General features: G+C 38.1%; 2 protein-coding genes across 2 annotated transcripts in view; one reads left to right on the top strand and one right to left on the bottom strand.

Moving 5' to 3' along the window:
- Positions 1-17,392, top strand: part of ZNF804B (zinc finger protein 804B) — a 558,250-nt gene that overhangs the window by 35,611 nt on the left and 505,247 nt on the right. The window lies entirely within an intron of this gene.
- Positions 1,813-2,574, bottom strand: TEX47 (testis expressed 47). The gene has a single exon (XM_066354351.1). The coding sequence runs from the start codon at positions 2,572-2,574 to the stop codon at positions 1,813-1,815; it is 762 nt and encodes a 253-aa protein (XP_066210448.1).

Below are 17,392 nucleotides of genomic sequence, written 5' to 3' on the forward strand. Positions count from 1 at the left end.
TTTTTAAAACATATTATAAAATTTTAAGTAATACTAAAAAGCATTAAAGGGATTGCCTGACCAGGCGGTGGTGCAGTGGATAGAGCATCAAACTGGGATGTGGAGGACCCAGGTTCGAGACCCCCGGTCGCCAGCTTGAGCGTGGGCACATCCGGTTTGAGCAAAAGCTCACCAGCTTGGACCCAAGGTTGCTGGCTCTAGCAAGGGGTTACTCGGTCTGCTGAAGGCTTGCGGTCAAGGCACTATGAGAAAGTAATCAATGAACAACTAAGGTGTCTCAATGCGTAACGAAAAACTAATGATTGATGCATCTCATCTCTTCATTCCTGTCTTCCTGTCTGTCTGTCCCTGTCTATCCCTCTCTCTGACTCTCTCTCTGTCTCTGTAGAAAAAAAAAAAAGCATTAGAGGGAGAGACCTGCTTGAAATAGATCATATACAAATTGCATATAATTAATTGATTTATAGGAAGAAATGGAAAAAGATCCAGTCTGTATACCTTGTGTGGAATTAGCTAGAAATTCTTTACAAGTGAATAGGAGTCTTATGTGCAGCCTACCATATTTGTGGCACCTTGAAAATGTGTCACATAAAAGGTGTTCAATATTCAGAATATGTGAGCTTTGGAACTATTTTTAAAGTTTAGGTTTTGTTTTCTGAATTCAGGAATCAGACAGAGATTACTCCATTTGTGCTCTTAAAGTCTTTCATACATACTGCTATTATAATAATGAACATATGTCATCATATCATATATAATACATATAATTTTATATCACATCATATCTTTTTTTATAGCGGGAGTGAGAAGGGAGAAAAATGAGAAGCATCAACTTATAATTGCATTACTTTAGTTGTTCATTGATTGCTTCTCATATGTGCCTTGATCGGAGGTCTCCAGTAGAGCCAGTGATTCTTTGCTCAAGCCAGCGACCTTGGGCTCAAGCCAGTGATCTTGGGTTCAAATCAGTGACCATGGGTCATGTTGATGATTCCACACTCAAACCAGTGACCCCACACTCAAGCTGGTGAGCCTGCAATCAAGCCATTGACCTCAGGGTTTCCAACCTGTGACCTCAGTGTCCTAGGTCAATACTCTATCCACTGCATCACCATTAAACAGGCCATATCTATTTACCTTTGCATATACTTGCCTCAAACCTTAGATTGGAAGCAACTCAATAATGGTATTTTTGCCCTAAATTTTGTACTCCCAGAACAAAATGGTCTTTTCTCAATTTTGGTTCTGTGTGGGGGAAGCTGCTCATTGACTATTTAGAGAATTAATGAGAATCTGAATCAAGTGATTTCTCTTTTTCATCCATAGTTTTCTATAATAAATTAGGTCATTCCATCAAAATAATGTTAACATTTGAAGACTTAATAAACTGCTCCACCTATTCACAATTACATATTGAACTTAATATCAGAACAGATAAATTTTCAAGTTTAGCTCAACATACTCTGTAAAAATTAGTACATTACCTTTGTGTATATTGTAATGTTCTGTTTATATTTTTAAAGAGACAAGTACCTTCCCTGGCCAGGTAGCTCAGTTGTTAGAATATTGTCCTGATTTGCCAAGTTTGTAGGTTTGATCCCTGGTCAGGGCACATATAGGAATCAATCATGAATGCATAAAAAAGTGGAACAATCAATGTTTCCCTCTCTCTCTTTCTCTCTCTCTCTCTCTCAAATCAATTTAGAAATTTTGAAAAAGAGACAAGTAACCTTAGAAATGTTTCTTTTTTATTTAAGTAGCACCAACACCTTAGGAGATTGGGCCCTGGCTACCACCTCGTCTCTTTCGATCCTAGAACCAGGAAGGAGCAGGCCACACCACCTCAGAATCCAAAGTGACATGCATGGGTTTATTATACATGTTTAGAAAAGTTTCTGGGTCCATGAATTCTTCAGATTTGTACAAGTATTTTATTATTTGCTCTGGGATGAGTAATTCAGGTGCAACTTGGTGCAAGTTGTCGCTTGCTCCTTTAGAGCCCACCTTAAGAGTCTTATAAAAGTGGAATGCCAGCTTATGAGTTTGGGTGAGAAACTCTGTGGTGACCTCTTGTAGGGACTGTGACTGTGTCACGTCATCAAGATACATGACTGGCACTCTTATTACTGACACATGCCATTGCGTGAAGATTCTTGTTGGGATATTATGGGACACGACTATAATTTTTATCCCTTGGATAAAATATCCTGTATCAGTCGCCTTGTGGTTGAGATAATCTAAAAGAATTTGATAAAGAGTACCACTGGAGGACTCAATGATATGCAGCATGGAGGTAGGATAGATGAGCAATAACCCTGTTACTGGTTCTCCTAAGTGATGTTTCAAAATTGACTGAAATGTTCGTTCATAGTATTCAGTAACATCTTTTTTTTCTATGTTGGCTGTTGTCTTGGCCACTAAAAACATCCTCTGAAGAAGGAATTTCTTTAGCTGGAGTCTTTGCTTCTCTTCCTGAAAATGCAAATAATTGCTTCGTGGAATTTGTGGCAGTAGAAAAGATTCCGGTGGAAAAGATCTTTTGCGGACCTTTTGGGTATGTCCTGAGAAGTGCATGGTGAGTCCTGATTATTCTTCTAGATGATTCTGATTTTTAGCTTATTACAATATTGACATCATCAAGATACCTCTTGAGTGACGAGGTCTTATTTTTATTTATTCTGACAAAAAGAAAAGAAGTTTACTCAGTTTGTCATAAGCTACTAAATAGCAAAATCCCTTCTCGGAGTTATCAATAAACAATGCCCTCAAAATGAATATAATGTGAAAACAAGACTCAAATTATGGAGATTTTGTTTTAAAGTTTACAATGAAATAACTAACGTTTGAATCCTAGGGAAAAACTCTGCAATGAACTGGTGAGTGGGGAAAAGAGAGAATTTGATCTAGAGAAATTAACTCTGTTTTTGTTTACAATATTATTTTCTTCTTCAATTTACAGTCCATTTTTTCTCAACCCCATCATTAAATTATACAAACACACACAGAGACTGAGATAGAGATAAAGATATATCTACATGGTTATGTATGTTGTTTATAGTAGAGCGAGAAAGAGGAGAGAGAAGGTCTCTGCTGACAGTCGCTGACAGCAGCTTTGGCATCACATTTAAACATTTTCAGTCCTGCCTGGATAGCACAGTTGGGTAGAGTGTTGTACTGCTTGCAAAGGTTGCTGATACGATCCCTGGTCAGGGCACATACAAAAACAGGTTGGTGTTTCTTTTTTTCTCTCCTTTCCTCTCTCTCTAAAATCAATCAATAAATTTAAAAAATTAACTGTTATTTTATTTATGTAATGGTGATTACAGATTGTCCTTCTTTGTCATTCTTTTTTTTTTAATGGTATTTCATAATAATTTCCCAATTTCTTTTATAATACTGGTTAATATATTTTTTTTAAATCTGTGAATCTCTTCAGTCCTAATTGGCTTATTTAACCTTTATTCAGTACACTGAAAGTTAATGTTGATTAGATAATAACGATAAACCTTGGAAGTAACTAGTTTTGATTGTTTTTTTCTATCTATAAACCTCATATATGGCTCTTTTTCTTTATCCTTTTTTTGTTGTTGGGGGTCAAATAAAAAAATTCTTTACTTTTAACTTACTCTTTTGAACCTTTTCTTCCCTCCAGATCAACTTACCATTTTTCTTTTTTGAAGGGTTTCTCTTTTTCAACTGTCCATGAGGTCCTGCTTGTCCTCCATCACTCTTCCAACTGCCAGTATGTCTGGGTGCTCCCAGCTGTCCTGTGTTCTATTCTGGTTTTCATAGTGACCTAGTGAATCTGAAGGTCAGCAGTGTTAAAGGGCCAGAGAGCTCTGGCAACTTACATGTCTCAATTTAATGAGGATATTTCCACAGACACCTCAACTTCCCAGTAGAGGAAATGTAGGCTTCTTTGCTGGTATGGCTTATTTTTAGACAGGTGTCTTTTAGTCAGACAGATGGGGGACTGGGACATCTTTCCAGACATATACTTTTCTTTTTGTCCATAATTTAGAATAGAGATTTTTAAAGTTATATACCTTGAGCACCATTCAAACATGCTCTCAATAAGACCCATACTCGGTTTACCTAGGGTAGAGATATTTATGAGCTAATTAGAGACTATAAGAACACATATCAGATTCTGTGTAATGGTGGCTCTGTTATAGGCATTCCTCAGAGATATTGCAAATTTTGTTCCAAACTTCCACAATAAAGTGACTATTACATTAAAGTGAGTTGCACAAATATTTTGTTTTTTCAGTGCATATAAAACTTATGTTTACACTGTACTGTATTCTATTAAGTGTGTATGTAAAAGAATATATCTAAAAATGTACATACCTTGATTAAAAATAGTAAATTGCTAAAACCAGCTAGCATCATCTGAACCTTTATCTAGATATTTTAGCTGATGAAGAATCATACCTCAATGTTGATGGCTGCTGACTGATTAGGTTGGTGGCCACTGAAGGTTGGGGGACTGGCAATTTCTTAAAAAAATACAATGAAGTTTGCTTTATCAATTGACTTGTTCTTTCATTAACTATTTCTCTCTATAGCATGCAATACTGCTAGCATTTTATCCATGGTAGAACTTTCTTTCTTTCTTTCTTTCTTTCTTTCTTTCTTTCTTTCTTTCTTCTTTCTTTCTTTCTTTCTTTCTTTCTTTCTTTCTTTCTTTCTTTCTTTCTTTCTTTCTTTCTTTCCTTCCCTCCCTCCCTCCCTCCCTCCCTCCCTCCCTCCCTCCCTCCCTCCCTCCCTCCCTCCCTTCCTTCCTTCCTTCCTTCCTTCCTTCCTTCCTTCTTTCAGAACTTCTTTCAATATTGGAATCAATCCTCTCAAACCTTGCTACTGCTTTGTCAACTGGATTTGTGTAGTATTCTTAATCATTTATTGTTAGATCAACAATCTTCATAGCATCTTCTCCAGGAGTAGATTCTACCTCTAGAAACCACTTTCTTTGCTCATTTATATGAAGCAGATTATCAATTCAAGTTTCCTCATGAGAGTGCAGAAATTCAGTCACATCTTTAGGCTCCATTTCTAATTCTAGTCCTTTTACTATTTTTACTATATCTGTAGTTACTTCATCCAACAAAATCTTGAACTCTTCAAAGTTATCTATGAGGGTTGGAATCAGTGTCTTTCAAATTACTTTTAATGTTGGTGCTTTGACCTCTTTTTATGAATCACAAATATTCTTTTATTGGCATCTAAGATGGTGAATTCTGTCCAGAAGGATTTAGACTGACTTTGCTCAGATCATCAGATGAATCACTGTTTATGGCAGCTATAGCCTTATGCAATTTATTTCTTTTTATAATAAGACTTGAAAGTTAGAATGACTCCTTGATCCGTGGACTTCAGAATGGAGATGTGTTAACAGGCATGAAAACATTAATTTTAATGTATATATTCATAAGGTTCTTGGATGGCCAGGTACATTGTCAGTGAGCAGTATAATTTTGAAAGGAATCTTTTTCTGAGCAGTACGTCATGGTAGTGGGCTTAAAATATATAACAGGCTATGTAGTAAACAAATATGCTGTTATCCAGTGTTTGTTGTTCCATTTATAGAGCACAGGCAGAGTAGATTGTGCATTTCTTAAAGGCCCTAGGGTTTTAGAATGATAAAAGAGCATTGGCTTCAACTTAGAGTAACCAGCTGTGTTAATCTCTAATAAGAGGCTCAGCCTGTCCTTTGAAGCTTTGAAGGCCAAGTGTCAGTTTCTCTCTAGCTGAAAGTCCTAGATGGCATCTTTTTCCAATATAAGGCTGCTTCATTTACACTGAAAATGGTGTATAGTGTAGCCACTTTCATTAATTTTCTTAGCTAGAACTTCTGGATAACTTGCTGCAGTGTCTCTACATCAGCACTTGCTTCTTCACCTTGCACTTTTATATTACGTACATGTCTTCTTCCCTTAAATCTCATGAACTGGCCTCTGCTATTTTCAGGTTTTTCTTCTGCAGCTTGCTTACCTGTCTCAGCCTTCCCAGAATTGAAGAGAGTTAAGGCCCTGACCTGGACTAGTCTTTGGCTTTAAAAGAATGTTGTAGTTGGTTTGATCTTCTACCCAGACCACTTAAACTTTATATCATCAATGAGGCTGTTTTACTTCCTTCTTTGTGTGTTCACTGGAGCAGTACTTTTAATTTCTATCAAGAACTTTTGCTTTGCATTCACAACTTGGCTAAACTGTTTGATGCAAGAGATTGAGATTTCAGCCTATCTGGGCTTTCAACATGCCTTTCTCACTATACTTAATCATGTCTACCTTTTGATTTAAAGTGGGAGACATGTAACTCTTGGTTTCACTGTAGGCTATTGTAGGGCTATTAATTGACCTAATCACAATATTGTTGTGTCTCAAGGAATAGGAAAGCTTGAGGAGAGGAAGAGAGACAAGGGAACAGCTGGTCAGTGGAGCAGTGAGAACATATACAGTATTGATTTATTGTTTACTGTCTTATATGTGCATGGTTCATGGCACTCCCAAAACAATAGGAACATTAAAAATCATTGATCACAGGTTACCATAACAAATGGAACAATGATGAAAAGTTTTAAATATTGTGAGAAATACCGAAGTATTACACAGAGACAGAAAGCGAGCAAATGCTGTTGGAAAAATGGCATCAATAGATTTGCTTGGGGGGCAGGGTTGCCACAAACCTTCCATTTGTAGAAAACTCAATATCTGTGAAGCACAATTTAAAAAAAATAAAGCACAATAAAATGTATTCCCATATTAGAAAGTTCTATAAGACTTAGTTTTCTTAATTTAAATTTTGGAATAAAAATTTAATAATACTACATCTTAAAATTGCATTTGTGTGACCTCTGAACCATATTTTTAAACAAGTATAGAAAACACCCCTATTCAATTTTTAAAAATTAAACTTTAGAGTACTTTTTACCTCCATAAAGTTTGTGTTATCCAAACTAATTATCTGGTTTTAATACTATCCAGTGATAAATTATCCCAGAAAGTAGAAGCTGAGAGTTGATAACTCCTCAGTTAATTCCTCAGCTGACAGTAATTTCTCACTGTTATTCATATCATTACTCCCTGAAACAATATAATCTTTCCCAAGGTGTACAAACACTTGTTATTGCCCAGACTGTTCTCATCTTATTCATCTTACTACTTTGCAGAATGTAATTATGTTGACCACGACCTCTTTTATGGCCTTCTCTCCTCCTTCAGTTTCTTTGACTGTATTCTTTCCTAAATTTCTTCCCAAATTTCTATTTGTGACTTAGTCCAGTTCCTTTCCACACCCAACTTTGGGCAATGCTCAGGCTCTGTTCTTATCAAGTCAAACTTCTTGCATTCTACCTCCAAGCCCAATTAGCTCAGTACCATCAAAGTTTCTCTTTTTTTGAGGGCAGATAGGTGGTTCTTCATGTCACTCTTGCTTCCAAATTGAATGATTGATATTTGTGAACGGTTATAGACTTTCCTGCTGAGTCCAACTATGACTTGGACCCCTCCTCAATCTAAGGATGAAGGCAGATACAACCAATTTGTTGGAGTTGACAAATAAGAAGAAAACTGAGTTCTCATTCCAGTGTTTTCTCTGTATGAAGATCCCCAAATTGTAATTTTCTTTACAACCATTCTTCTTAGATGTATCATCTCTACATTTCAAATTTTAAAGGCAACCTTTTAGTTATTATTTTCTTTATTTTTCCCTTCAAAAATACTCCATCTATGTTTCAATATTTTTTCTCTTATCTCCTAGGTCAACATCTGTGGTCTTACCTTTTTATGTTTCCTAAAAGGTATGGCCCAACTCTGTTCTGTTACAAAGTCTTTTTATTTACTTTGAAGTGTATGGGCTCTAGATTTTTGCTCTTTCCTTCATAGATCTATATTTTTATTCAGTTTATAATTAGTCTTCTACCCTATGTCTTTCCTTAGAATTTTATCTCCTCACCTATTTTTCAAAGAGCATTAAAAATTTAAGACCTTAAGACACTAGTTGTACAAAATTTTCCCTGCTTACTTTCCAGCAATAGATTGCTAGGAGAGGAAGCATATACTTATATCATGTCCAGAGTGATTTTATTATATTTTATTTATTTCAAATTCACAATGGCAGATTTTACCAGAGAGAAAAGGGGGGAATGCAACTTCAGGGTTTGTTATCTAACACTAACTTTGATCAAAGGCAGTGGGAGAATTTATTGGGCATTACTCTCTGGAAGCCTATTATGAATATACAAACTTAAGCTTTTATATATAGGTAAGATTCTTCTTCTACCTGATACCATTCTTACCTAGAGAACAATTTTTCTACTTTCTTGCCCCTATAAAAAAGGAGCTCAATTGTGATTTTTCTCCTCGTGTGTGTTTTTTATTTCACCTTCTTTTATATGTTTTGGTTTTTCCAATATAAACCTAATAGGAAAATTATAATCTTTCATCATCACAGTTTCCATATAAACTGTACAAAATATTCTTCCTTAAAAAGAGTGATAATTTCTTTATTAACGCTGGCTTAAAATATATGAAATTGTCATTTCTAAAACTTAAAAGCTGTCTGGTTTTGACAGTTTTGTGTGCTTTAACCTAATACATTTAGAAACCACAGTTTTTACCACCATAGATAATAGTTTGACCTTCATTTCTTCATTTTTCCAGTGTAGTCTTGTTACTTTGACTTTCACAAACCATATTCTTTTTTTTTTATGAACTATAATATTAAGTGTCATCCAAGTCACAGCATTGCAAGAGAAATAGGAAGGCAAGGGGTCCTTTCCGTATTCTTAAGTGTCAAGAGTAAAATTTTGAGCAGGTAGGAATAGGAAGAGAATCAACACATAGTTTTATTGACTGATGCATGTAATGAATTTTAATTGTATACTCTCAACGGATGCTCAGCACTTCTATATACACTGCCACAGGGTCATTCTTTGCTCCTCTATGACATAAAAGTTCCTTTGGAAGTGGAGGATAGTATATGGTTTGAATAAAATAATTTTAACAGAAAATCCCTATATTATACCGGTGATGTAACAAAATTAATATACTGTCTTTACCTTTTTATTCATCTCAGATTTATCTACAAGTTGGTGTGCTGGATGATATGATAGGCACTGCAAGAAACAAACATGGAACACACCTGGTTTGTAATTCTAGGAGTTAGTCCAGTAGGGAGGATGAGGGGTTCATGGATCACCACGGCACAGGGACAAATAGAATAGACACCCTGTGAATGACGTTCAGGGCTGTGGAAACACCAAGGTAGAAAGGGTGGGGGAATTTTTTGGAAAGCTTAATGAAAGAGTTCTTATTAGGTCATGGCCTCAGGGAACAGAGTTGGGGAATGGCTTTGTGTGTGCTTCTTGGATTCATTTCTTTAGAATGTGAAGAAGTGCATTAACCATACGTGGTTTGTGGAGCCTGGAGTGCCAGATGCCACTTTAAACTCCTGTCCGGGAGGGACAGAGAAAACGCTAGAGCGCTTCCACTCACCTCTTCTGCATTTTGACATATATAAATAAACAGTGTAAGAGGATCCATGGTCTAAATAAATTGCTAATAACTAGGAATACATACATAAACTATTAAGTAGACAAAATATCTGATTTGGCAGAGCAAACCAGAGTGAGATTGGTTACCAAGTCCCTAGATATTTGAAGGTTTATAAAAAAGGAAAACTAGATTACGTTCTCTAGCATTGCTTCTTTGCCCCAAACATTATGGAACAGTGTTTGGTAATTATTTATCAAGGAGAGCACAGGCTGGGAATACTTTGTTATTTAATTTGAACATTAAAATTTATCTATTATTTGTAAAAAAAAAAAAAGTTCCAAATATTATGGAGATATTCTTGTGAATCAGATATTCTATCTGTCTATGAAAAATTCAGTTTTATTAGTGGAGCTTAAAGTCTCTGCAATTACAAGGAATAGAGAGAAGAAATACTATATAATAAAGACATAAAGAACACCAAACACGTGAAATGCTGAACAATGAAACTTGGCTGGGAGAACCAGCATTTAAGTTGGGCATAAAAAAAAAATGATGTGGTTTTTCAGGCTTGGATGGGGGAGAGGGAGGGTGGGACAGAGAAGGGAGTCAGGCAGTGTAGGTGTGGAATGGAAGACTAACGGTGAAGCATAAAGGCAGAGGGTATATATTACAGAGTTAAGAATGAGGCACTTCATTAAGAAAATGGCTATAGTCTGGTTGGGCTAGCGTGTAGTTCTCAAACTACAGGATCTGCAGGTTTGTTAAATTGCAGATTCCTGGTCCCTAGCCCTAATGGGTCTGAGTTAGCTTCCCTAAAGCGAAGTCCAAGAATTTGCATTTTTGACCAGTGATCTCCCAGTATCTGCCTATTTCACTTAGGCTAGCTTGTGGGGACTCAAACCCTGGCTAACTATTCGAATCACCTGCTGGGGAATTTTTAAAAATGTTATCTCCTTGTTCTTCTGTAGTTCGTGCGGAATGGAACTCATACACATTTGTTAATGCCTCTCCAGGTGGTTCTAAGCATAGCCTGGAGTTGAAGTGCTGGCAGAGGCAAGTGGGTGAGCAGAGGGGAGGGTGGAAAAGGAGAAGAAAGGAAGTTGCAGCTAGTGTGTGGCAGACGCGGCTGCCATGCTTGGAGGCTGGGGTTTTACCCGCTGGGTGTTAGGGAATCGCTGGGAGTTTTTGAGTGCCTATAATATGTATTGTAGTGGCCTGTGAAGTGCGGAGGAATTAGAGGTGGGAAATTCTAGAGGCAGCCAGAGCACTTTTAAGAATTCTGCAGTTGGCAAATGAGAGCTCTTCTCTCCTTCCAGTCGAAGAGTAAATTGGTTCAGCTTTTCTGGAAAGTACTTTACAATATGGATCATGAGCTTAAAATTTTCATATGCTTTGACTAGGTAATGTGTCTTCCTGGTACATATCATAAAGAAATAAAAATACTGACATTTTAATGTAAAGATGGTTATTATAGGAATAATAAAAAAGTAAACTTTGAAAAATTGAATAGATGTATTAATTATGGAATTTTATGGTACCCTGAAACCATTTTGAAGTGCATTTTAAATGCACGCAAAGTTATTCTCTGACGTAAATATCAGAAAATGTATATAGCATCTGATGCCAATTTTATTTCTTCAGATAGATAGAAATCAGCGTAGACAGACATGTTGCCAGATGTTAAAACTAGTAGGGTTTGATGGTAATATTTGTTTTACATTTTCCAAAAATTTAAAGCATGTTTACATTATTGTTCTGTTGTAAAGAAAACAACATCCTATATCAATAAGGATGTGGTGATTGTCTGGGGAAAGGCAATGCACATGTGTGTCTGGGATAGTGTGGGAAACAGCTGTGTCAGGCTTGCTCAAGGGTTTACTGGCTGCAAGCACTTTGCCTGATGGCAGTGACGTGTGTGTGTGTGTGTGTGTGTGTGTGTGTGTGTGTGTGTGTGTGTGTGTGTGTGTGTGTGTGGTCTGTGTAAGGCTGCGGGGGCTTTCCCTTGGAGCGATTCTCCCAGATGGCTTTCCCACCACCGTGAGGTGTATAGTTTTCCTGTTCCCTTGCCCTTCACTTTGAAAAGCAGATTTTTTTTTATTAGCTCTTTTCCTTATGTTGTTTATTCACTGGTCTGTCTTCCCAAACCTCCAATAAATGGGAGCGGGCTACCCTTTCTGGCTCCGCAGTTTCTCTGCCACCTGCCCTACCCTTTCTGGCTCCGCAGTTTCTCTACCATCTGCCTGAATCCAGTGGGAACCGGCCTGGCCTCAGCCACCAGCATTACAGATAGCTGAGCTCAAAGCCTGCTGCTGGCAGAACTGGTGAAACAGCGAGTCCTGGGCCAGGTTGAACATGGACGGTGAAAACTCAGGAATGTTTCTGCCTAGAGACTAAGAATCAAGATAGGCATACAGTTAGGTAAATGATGGAGTTTTCAAGACATAGTCCAGGACCTGTTTGTGGCAAAAGGGCACCAGATGTTAGACCAGTGGAGTCAGATGGCCCTCAGTTCAGCAGCCTTGGTACAGAGTTCTGGCCAGGAAAGAACTCAGAGCCAAGACTCACACTATAAGGGAAAGTCTATTTAGAGAGTCACAGAGGTAGAAGTGAGCTGTGGTGTAGAAGGAATGGGATCAGGAAACAAGTGACAGAGGCAAAAGAAGGGCCCTTGGAAACTAGGAGAGACACATAAGGAAAACAGCCTGTGGGTGTGCTCCACAGAGAGCCAAGCTGCCTCTGCCCCCAGTCCTGAGATTTTTTTTTTTTTTTTTTTTTTGTATTTTTCTGAAACTAGAAACTGGGAGGCAGTCAGACAGACTCCCGCATGCGCCCCACCGGGATCCACCCGGCACGCCCACCAGGGGCGATGCTCTGCCCACCCGAGGCGTTGCTCTGTCGTGACCAGAGCCACTCTAGCGCCTGGGGCAGAGGCCAAGGAGCCATCCCCAGCGCCCGGGCCATCTTTGCTCCAATGGAGCCTCACTGCGGGAGGGGAAGAGAGAGACAGAGAGGAAGGAGAGGGGGAGGGGTGGAGAAGCAGATGGGCGCTTCTCCTGTGTGCCCTGGCCGGGAATCGAACCCGGGACTTCTGCACGCCAGGCTGACACTCTACCACTGAGCCATCCGGCCAGGGCCGAGATTTTTTTTTTTTTAATTCAGTCTCTAAAGGACCGGAGGTCCCAGGAGAGGATCTTAATAGAATATTGAACAGCTTTTCCAGGTATGTCTTTTCAGGGTCATGGTCTCCACTGATTGGTGGGTGCTGGGGGAGCCGTCATTAGTGGCTGCATCTGGTCCTGATGTCAGCCACTGAGTCGCTCCCTCTGCTTCTGCTCCTCTTCTGGATCTGGAGATGAGACTTAGCTGAGGCTTAAATGTCTTCTTTAACTTGACTAAAACTCTCTCTATGGTCAACAGACCTGAGGCTTTCTTTCTAAGGTTATTTGATGCAAGTCGGAACCTCATTGTCTCCAGGGCTTAAGGCTTAAGGATGTGGTTGTGCAAGGGCTTCTATGGGAGTCATAGGAGGCTATTCTCCAGCCTCCCTGTTCCTCCTTTAAGGGGTCTTCACAGGACCAGTGACACCCCAGGGGAGGAAGAGTCAGGGGAGTGTCCAGACAGCATGACCTCTGATAGGAAAGGTCAGGGGTCTAAACCACAGGACCAGCCACATGCTAGGGGAGGAAACGTCATCCTGGGGTGAGGTCCTTGTTTTCCCAGTTTTTCCCATTGCTAGCTACCTGGGCCACTCAGCCCTGGTGACATCTCATACCTGGCTTATTGTTCCCACTCTGCTTCTGCCTGTCGAGCTGCCTACTATGGAACCTCAGTCCAGAAAAACATTGCATGGTGAGATCTTTGTATAACATCCTACAGGATATAACTGAGAGATAGCTGGCTCTTTAAAGATTTCAGCCCAGTTGCACACTTAGAGTCCAGAAAACAAAGGCATTTACTAACACTGAGGAAGATATGCAAGTTACCAATAAGTTAGACTTGATCAACTGGATGTGGGAAGTGAAATATGCAAGGATTTAAAGATGACTTTGTGGGCTTGAATGTAAGTCACTGGGATGACAGGATTTTAATTTAAAAAAAAATACAGATAGAGGATAGAGGAGAAAGCACAGATTTTAGGAAGAAAAATAGTTTGTATTATTTTGAGGGAGTTGCCATAGAAACATTCAGGTATAAATGCAATGGAGTCTAGACATCTGGAGAAATCTGGATTGTGATGCAAATTTGATAGTTATCTGCATTGAGGGAAGAATTGAAACCATGGAAACCAATGAGATTGTGAGATAATGAAAAGGAAGAAGAATGTGAAGAAGAGTACTTCCATGTGGAACACCTGATTTTAAGAGTGGGCAAGAAAGCCGATGAAAAAGGTAACAAAACATCAGAAATAGATGGAGAACTAAGAAAATACAGGGCCATGAAGGTCAATTTAGAAGTGGTTTAAAAAGGGGTGAAATAGGAAAGAGACTTTGCATGGGACCAGGACGGGCATGATGCTGGGTGAGTGGGATACTTGAAACCATGCCAACACAATAAATTAAAGATAAAAATTTTAGCCTTACCAGGTGGTGGATCAGTGGATAGCACATCAGCCTGGAACTCTGTGGACACAGGTTTGAAATCTTGAGGTTACCAGCTTAAGTTAAGTGCAGGCTCATCTGGCTTGAGCATGGGTTTACCAGCTCGAGCACAGGGTCACTGGCTTGAGTGTGGGATCATAGACATGACCCCATGGTTGCCGGCTTGTGCCCAAAGGTTGCTGGCTTGAGCAAGGGGTCAGTGGCTCAGCTGGAACCCTCCTCCCCCATCAAGACACACATGAGAAAGCAATCAATGAACAACTAGAGATGAAAGAGCTGCAATGAAGAATTGATGCTTCTCATCTCTATCCCTCCCTGTCTGTCCCTGTCTCATAAATAAATAAATAAATAAACAAACAAACAAATAAATAAATATTTTTAATAAAAAAAAGTGGGTGGTAATGATAAAATTTTTAAAGAAAGGTCAAAAAGCTTGAGGAGGAAGACCATCTTTTAATATTGGCAATTGCAAGTTTCCTGGAGACTTAGTAGAAGAGATTTGGTAAAAATAGTTGAGGGAAGCCAGGCTGTATTGAGTGAGTCACCATAAAATAATTGGTGGAAAACTAGGCCTCTCCTCCAAACACTGCAGTAGAAAGGACGAAAGCACTCCATAGTAAATTGTAGAGGTACTTGTGTGACAGTAATCCTAGGTTTTTCTTTATTGAAAACTAGCATGCTTTTTTTTTAATTGCCATTGTGTCCAGTCAGGAAGGTGGAGTCTAAAAATGGAACGATGTATTGTGTACTTTGAAAATATTTTAAGGTTGTCAGTTCTTTACAGAGATTTTAGAGACTGCCATTAACACTAAACTCGAAATTATATTTATTTTTTCTCTTTTATCAATGCATGTTATGTCAGGTTACATAAACACAACAAATCTTACTTTACTTTTTCATGACTATAAAAATCTCTTGAGTAATAGCAAAGTTGTTTTCCACATGTAAAGATAATTATCACTGGACTAATGTCTTTGTAATTTTATTTTATTTATTTATTTACTATTTTTTGTGACATAGACAGAGAGAGGAACAGATAGGGACAGACAGGCACGAAGACAGAGGGATGAGAAGCATCAATTCTTCATTGTGGCTCATTAGTCTCCTTAGTTGTTCATTGATTGCTTTCTTGTTTGTGCTTTGATGGGGGGCAGGGCTATAGGAGAGCGAGTGACCCCTTGTTCAAGCCAGCGACCTTGGGCTTCAAGCCAGTGACCTTTGGACTCAAGCCAGCGACCATGGGGTCATGTTTATGATCCCACACTCAAGCCAGCGATCCGTGCTCAAACTGGTGACCTCAGGGCTTCGAACCTGGGTCCTCCGCATCCCAGTCCGATGCTCTATCCACTGCACCACTGTCTAGTCAGGATCTTTGTAATTTTAGTACAAGTATTTACTCTGGTCCATATAACCTGTTATGATAAAACACATCATCACTAAGTTAATATCTATTTTAGTGCTTGCTTTTGGTTTAACTTTGATCAATGGAATGGAGAAAGTTAAACTAATAGAAGTTTTGTGTTGGAAAGGAATTTAGCACCATTGCCATAACATATTCCTTTTACGGTTAAGGAAAACAGCACAAAGAGGCTAATTGATATTACTTTCCCCAAGTGCTTACCTAATAGCAAGATTGACAAAAAACATAGATACATAAAATACTGAAACAATGAGATGATATTTCTTTACTATAGTACTTTTCAGGAAATACGATAGATATATCGGTAAGTAAAGTGGTAGCTAGAGTTGTTCAAAAACAGTCGTAGCAATCTGAATTTTGTTGCTTAATAGTGAACTATTAAATGCTTTTACATAGAAAATAATATGATGGGTACTATGTTTAATGATGTTAATGACTATATTGAGGATGTTCAGAAGTCAATATCTTAGTCACAAATGTCTACTGAAATATTGTCCCATATATGTGATGAGGAGTTCACTAGAATTAAAAACTTTAAAAGACATTTCAATTTAAAGTAAAAGTAATGTTAATTTAAGTCTGAATAATGATATAATTTTATTTCATGTAACCAGCAATATGGTAAAAACAATACAGTAAAATATTTTAAAAGATTGGCTGTGCACTAAATGTTTAAACAGATTTTTGTTAATGTATTAAGCAAACCTTTATTATCCCCCAGCCTTTTTCATCACACACTAAAGTTAAAGACCTTTTGCCCATTCTAATTCAGGACAGTTTCATATTTCTTCAGAAACTACCCCCACTAATATTAGCAGTTGAATATATTTCAGGGTCTCATGGGCTACTAGATATCACTGGTGTAAGATATGTGATTATTAAGGGACAATCACTTTTTTGTGAAGTGATTATAGATAATGGAAATAAATTAGGCTAACACTTCATTAGGGAGGACAAATTCCTAGAGTAGAGTGACTTCACAGTGGGGGAGGGTAGGCACCTGGTTTTCCATCCTCAGCTTTCAGATTTGGCATCTGCTAAAGATGCAGAAATGCCTGTCTGGTCCTAGCCTCATCTATCACTCTAGTTCCTCATCTCTGCGACAGGCACCTTTCAGGTACATCCGTGCCACTGTTGATCTCATGGAAAGATCATTTAAATATGGATACTCACCAGGAGAGTTCCTAGGCAGAGCTGTTTTGGACTCTCTGCCTTTTCATACTGAAATAGGATGTATAATCATTTTGAGTCTCTTTTAGCCTTTAGAGGTTCTGAGCGTCACTTTTTTAAAGCTATTGGCTAGAGTAACTAGAAAGTCTTAAGTATTAACCCATTGATGTAGGTAATTATGATTCTGTGTGAATAGTTTGTATCCTTGTAACACTTTACAATTGGCTAAACCACTTCTACTGTTCAGTTGTGATATACTCATAAAAATCCAACTATTAGTAATACAAGATAAAAACATAGTTCTCAGAATCATATAATAAGTTTTGGGTCCAAATTATTAAGATTGTTTGGATTGCCCATTCCTTAGGATTTTTCACTATTTTAGCAAAACAACTTGAATATTGATTACAGTTGCTGAGATTAAATTTATTTATGATTATAAATTTTATTAGGGATTTCGGGCTCTGAGAGAGGCCATGCTTTTTGGGTATAATTTGATGGGTAGGATAACTTTGTTTTTTTTTTTTATCATAAATAGAACTGAAAGTGTAACATTAATTCCTTATCTGGCAATGTTATGGAATCTTTTTTATAAGAAAAAGAAATAGCCTGACCTAGTCATTGATGGGTTAATCTCAAATCTATGTATTTCTTAAAAGAATACATCTAGATACCATGGTCCCATATTCAGTGTTCATCAACATTTATGT

This window comes from Saccopteryx leptura, chromosome 12 (assembly GCF_036850995.1).
Source record: "Saccopteryx leptura isolate mSacLep1 chromosome 12, mSacLep1_pri_phased_curated, whole genome shotgun sequence".
Classification (NCBI taxonomy): Eukaryota; Metazoa; Chordata; class Mammalia; order Chiroptera; family Emballonuridae; genus Saccopteryx; species Saccopteryx leptura.